Genomic DNA, 6000 nt, shown 5'->3' with positions numbered 1-6000 from the left:
GAGGAGGAGGAGGAGAATAGGAAAAAATTCAGAGCAGATGAAAAAAAAAACAAGGAATGGAATGAAGAGATTGGGACAGATGCTCTTTATAGAAAAAAAGTTAACATGTGTAAGAAGAGCAGAACAACCATTTTAAAAAATATTTTATTTTATGTGTATGCGTGTATGTGTGTAAGTGCACCCATGCATGTAAGTGCACTGTGTTATGCAATGTGCATGGAGGTCAGAAGAGGGTGTCAGATCCCCCGGAACTGGAGTTACAGACAGCTGTTAGCTGCCATGTGGGTGCTGGGATTCAAACCCAGGTCTTCTGCAAGAACAGTCAGTGTTATTAACTGCTGAGCCATCTCTTTACTCCCAGAACAACCATTTTATAGGCTGAAATCGACTGATTCAGCTAGAGATCACCAGTTGAAGTAAAATCATTGTGTAAGTAATTGTTGGGGAGAAAATATTCACGTGGAGTCACAGTTGGGCCCTGCATGTTAGTTTTTTACTATGAAATTTTCACTTTGACAATAGAGACTTATTAGATCTTAAACAAATGACAGGACTTAGTTTCACCAAAAGTGGGACAAACTGACATCATTTCCTTTCTGATGCAATGCAGTACTTTCCACTGATGTCACTAAGAGATGATCTATTTTGAATATAATCACTAGGAAACCATGAGATAAATCAAGAATGTGGGGCCTTGAGCCAGCATGTTGTCTAGGACTCTTCAAAAAGTAAATGTAACTGGAAAAAAATGGAAAGAAGGTAGCTAATCTAAACTTAAAAAGACTGAAGAGTTTTGTCAACTAAATGTAGTGCATAAATATTGATGAGATTCAGGATTTAAAAGGGTTAGAGAAGAAATGTAGGGCCAATGGGGATGTAAATATAAATACTATGTTAGATATTTTACTGAATTTGACTTAATCTCCTTAGGTGTGATAGTGATACTAAGATTTTGCAAAAGAATGTTTTGGTTTAGAGGATATGCATGTTGAACTATTTAGGAATGAGAGAACTGCAATTTATTTTTAAATGATTCCAAGAAAATTACCAGCATACATATATATGATAGAATGAGAAAAATGGGACAATATATTAAAATTATAAAGTACTATAATTATTCGTTGTACCATTCCTCTAACTTGTCCTAGATTTGCAGTCTTTCAGTATAAAAAAGCTACTGAGAAAGTTTTATTCTGTTTAGAAACATTGTTTTCATGCTTCAAGAATATGTGTTTTGCCAGAAGTAGTGGTTCACATCTGTAATCTCACCTAATCAGAAGGCTAAGGCAGAATGATGCCAAGTTTGAGGCCTGTCTGAGCTACATAGGAAGACTCTGCCTCATAAAAATTAGGGAAAATTTAGTCCCTCAGAGTTCCAAGATTTAAAAAATCTGAATGTAGTTAGGAGTTACACATACCTGTAATCTCAGCACTCAGAAGCCTAAGGCAGGAGAATTAAGAGTTCAAGACTACCCTGGGCTACATACGGATATCTTGTCTCAGAAAAAACATAAAAATAAAAGAAGTGAAAGAGATATTACTATAAACTACTTCACATATGTAATTCTAGTTAACATTAGTATTTTAAAAGTTCCCTGCACAGTACATGTTCTGTAGGTATTTGATACATAAAAGTTATATGTATGCCTAAGTGCTTTGTACTCACCCTTCCTACTCTGAGAACTAAAAGAGATCTGACAGCTCCAAACCACATCAGTTCAATGACCGCCTCCCCTCAGAGGTGCTGTCCTCTGTTGTCAGCACCTTCTGCCCTGCCCATGTCTGCCCTTCTGTTGTATGAGCACGTCAGCCATGACAACCAGAGTCATGGATCACTAGTCTCACACAGTTCATGAAGGTGGGTGCTGAATTGACCGACCTATGATCTGTGAGCATCAAAGGCCCTCCCCACAGTGTCTGTCTCTAGGAGTACTACCATTTCGTCTTCTAATCCTGTCTGGTTAAGATAGGACTAGTCTGAGACAACACTGCTCAGGAGCCAATTCTACTTTCCACATTCAGTTGAAAGTCCAGTGTCTACTTGGCTTCTTTTTTTTCTCCCTGCTCCGGCTCCTGTAACATGTTTGAAATAAGACTGCAATAAATACAGCAATAATGAGATGTAAATTTCAGCTAGTTTGACAAAACACTCTCTTTGAAATACTTATCGCTTAACTGGCTGACAAACTTCAATCCAAATAAACAAAGCTATAAGGGTGGAATTTCTGAAGTAACAGATAAGCGCCAAGAAATTTGATAGGACAGAGAGACCTTCCCAGTTCCTCCTAAGCCATACTAACACTGTGACCAGGCTTCTCCATAAGCAAATTAATTATTGCTAATGTTCACATTTTTTTGTCTTTCCAGGGAACTTACAGAGGTCATTGATCTTTCTAGATTTAAAAAATTAAAATATTTATGGCTTCATCATAATAAGGTAATGTTATATTTTACCTTCAAATTACTTAAATGTCTTAATTTAATGTTCTGTTAGAGCTAATATTTAAAAAGAATTATTTGGAGTGATTACAATTTAAACTCAGATAAGAAACTTGTCTGTTATGTCCATAGATATTAGAATCTATACAGCAGATATCATACATCTGGTAGGTTATAGGACAATACGTGAGATTCTATCAGACTACAGTTTTGTTCCTGCTTCCAAGTTTTGTGAAAACTGTTCAGTGGAGACTATTCCTTCCAAAACTTCTTGAAGAAACTTTGGACAGTAGCATCATTCCTTTCCTAGTATTATAAATGCAACAATCCATGTAGTCATTGCCTCCTTCCACTAGGTCTCACCTCCTAAAGCCTCCATCACCTTTATTACTACCACAGGCTGGCAACCCAGCCCTTAACGCATGAGACTTCTAAATTCATAAATAGAAACATATTTATTATATGCTACTCTTTCTTTACAAATGAGAGACAGACGGACGGACAGACAGACAGAAAGACAGACACACACACACACACACACACACACACACACACTCTGCCCCAGTTAGGCCTGACCACAGGGGGGCATCTGCCTTCTTTATTAACAAGGGAGATGTGGTTGAGTATTTTCCTAACTCCCCACCTTCACTCTAGCCCTCTCTGGGTTTGGTATGGTGGCCAAGGTCTCTACCCACTAAGCCATCTCACCAGTCAGGTTTGGTATGGGATGGGGTGGAGGTACAGGAAAGACAAGTGAGAAAGGAGTTCTTCGCTTTGTACCCACTAGTACTATGAGGTATTCCAGGCTGGCTCTTGACTGTGGATTATTCAAAAGCTTCCCTGCTAGGTGTCTTGTGATACTTTACATCTGCAATGACCCTCAAAGTCTCATGTGTTAAGGGCTTGGCTGTACACTGTGGTGCTAATAAAGGTGATGGAGGTTTTAGAGATGGGGCCCAGTAGAAGGAAGTGATGTCACTGAGGGTGTATTGGAACTATGGCTCTTCCTGGGCACAATGGGAAAGCTTAAATACCTCTTCTGTATTGACTCCTTTCCTACTATTCCTGACCTCATCACACCTTTAACCAAATGTTACTTACAACTTAGGCTCTCTGGGCCTTGGTCATCCCTTGTAAAGCCTCACTCAGATCGGCATTGTTTTGTTTTGGTCTCCCTGTAGCCCCAGCTGGCCTAGCACTCGCTATGGAGACCAGACTGGCCTCGATTTCACGGAGATCTACCTGCCTCTGCCTCCTGAGTACTGGGATTAAAGGTGTGCTCCACCATGCCCAGCCATCAACATTTTTTTTGTACTATGGCATTTTAAACTGTTTATTAGTTTATGGCAACTGCACACAATTATAGGTTTATAGTAACATTTTCATACTTGCACATAACATTTTTTGATCATATTCACCACTCCCTGTTGTCCCCTCTGAGTCTACCTTTCCTGGTCCTTCTCCTCATCCCAGTAGTCCTCCTTGCAGTCTGATGTCTTTCTTTTTTAATCTGTAATCCATATATGAGAAAAATCATGTACTATCTATTCAGAATTTCTGGTGTGACTTATTTCACTTAACATGTTGAGATCGTGTTCTCTCCATTTTTCTGCAAACAATATGATTTTGTTCATCTTATGACTGACTAATACACAATTGTACATATAGAACACATTTTAATCATCCATTCATCTGTGGGTAATAGTGTCATGATAAATACGTCTATGCGGGTATCACTATTGCATGCTGTCTTTCATCCTTTGATTAATACACCTAGGGAAGCTATGGCTGAATCATATAGTAACTATTTATTATTTTTAGGGGTCTTTGTTTTTGTTTCTTTATATCTATTTGTTTTTCTTTTTTGAGTCAGAGTCTCACTATGCAGCGCTGGCTGACCTGTAGCTCCCTATGTACAGGAGGCTGGCCTAGAACTCTCAGAGGTCTACCTACTTCTGCTTCCTGAGCCCCAGGATTACAGGCATGTGCCACCACGCCCCTCTGCTTTTTAAATTATTACATTTTTTGTAAATTTGGTGTGGGAGGAGGGCACACACGTACCATGATACACATGTGAAAGTCAGAAGATAACTTGGAGTACTTGGTTCTCTGTATACGGGGCCTAGGGTTCGAACTTAGGTCACCAGACTTGCTGATAATCACCTTTCCCCCACTGAGCCATCTTGCTAGCCTTGCTTTGTTTTGAGACAAGGTCTCGTGTAGCCCAGGCTGATCTCAAACTCATTATTTAGCTGAGGATGATCTTAAACTCTTTTAATCCACCTTCCTCCTTTACGTCCCAAGTGCTGAGATTATAGGCAAATGCCCCCACACTCAGCTTTATGCAGTGCTGGGTACTGAACCCAGGGCTTTGTGCCCTCTTAATAGTACTCAACCATCTGAACAACATCTCCAGCCCTCTTTTAGTTTTTTTTTTTTTTAATTTTATGTGTACGAGTGTTTTGCCTACATGTATGTAATGACACTTGGTGTGTCATTGCCCACAGAGGCCAGAAGAACATGTTGGATCCCCTGGAACTGGAGTTACAGATGATTGTTAGCCACCATGTGAGTGTTGCAAACTGAACCTGGGTCCTCTGCAAGAGCAGCCAGTGCTCTTAACTGCTGAGTCATTTCTGTAGCTCTGTTGAACTTTTGTTCCCTAAGTTTATTAGTCATTTGTTTTTCTTTTGAGCATTCATTGATTAGATCGTTTATTCTTTTAGTTCTTTCAGTTCTTTTTATTTTGCACATTAATTCTCTGCTAGCTGGCTAGCTGGCAAGGATTTTTGCCCACTCTGTAGACAGTCTCTTCACTCTGGTAATTGTTTCTTTTATTGCATAGAAGCCTATTTATTTCAAGTAACCCTATGTGTAAATTTCTGCTAATATTTATGAACTATTAGAGTCCAATTCAGAAATTTTTTACATATGCCCCTACCTTGAAATATTTTCCCTGGATTTTCCTCCAGTAGCTTCAAAGTTTCAGGTTATACATTAAGAACTTGGGCCAGATCAGCTTTCTTACAGTGGACTCATACCTAAGTCCCAGGTCTCTGTCCTTTAGCCAGAGACCAAAGATATCCATGAGCCCAGTTGCCAGTGAAAACAATTGGACTTCTTCAGGAAGCATCAGGCACGACATTAGCACGTCCCCAGCTTCAGGGACTTGGTCTCTGGGTCAGAGTATGACATATAAAACTTCCTTTAGAGGCTGTGATTTAGAAGGGAGTACATTCCCACCCTGTCCCTCACAGTAATGACCTAGGTGTGGTGTTCCCAGCTCTTTCCGAACAAAAGAGCGAGAATCAACTAACAGTCAAACTCGGACAATCATTATAGTTAGCTAATCAAAAAATCAGTTTTGACTTAAAAATGTGGCTTTCCAACAGTCTCTATTTTGTTTATTATGCACTGATAACTCAATCTTAGCATTTTGAATGTAGATTTCCAAACAGCAGTAGACAAAAAAAGGATCATTTTTTTTTTTCCCCCAACAGTGATCTGGCCTCTGTGCAAAAGTCCCCATTCACAACATGGAATCTTTAAACAGTTATGTTT

At 39.4% G+C, this 6000-nt stretch overlaps 1 protein-coding gene across 1 annotated transcript in view; it reads left to right on the top strand.

The window, feature by feature from the left end:
* Positions 1 to 6000, top strand: part of Lrrc72 (leucine rich repeat containing 72) — a 53588-nt gene that overhangs the window by 12486 nt on the left and 35102 nt on the right. The window contains 1 exon segment of the mRNA XM_008837608.2: positions 2368 to 2437. Coding sequence (XP_008835830.1) covers positions 2368 to 2437 — 70 coding nt within the window.

This window comes from Nannospalax galili, unplaced genomic scaffold (genome assembly GCF_000622305.1).
Source record: "Nannospalax galili isolate Female #2095 unplaced genomic scaffold, S.galili_v1.0 scaffold719, whole genome shotgun sequence".
NCBI classification, from domain to species: Eukaryota; Metazoa; Chordata; class Mammalia; order Rodentia; family Spalacidae; genus Nannospalax; species Nannospalax galili.
The sequence above is the reverse complement of the archived record's forward strand: the minus strand, read 5'-3'. Positions and strand labels throughout refer to the sequence as shown.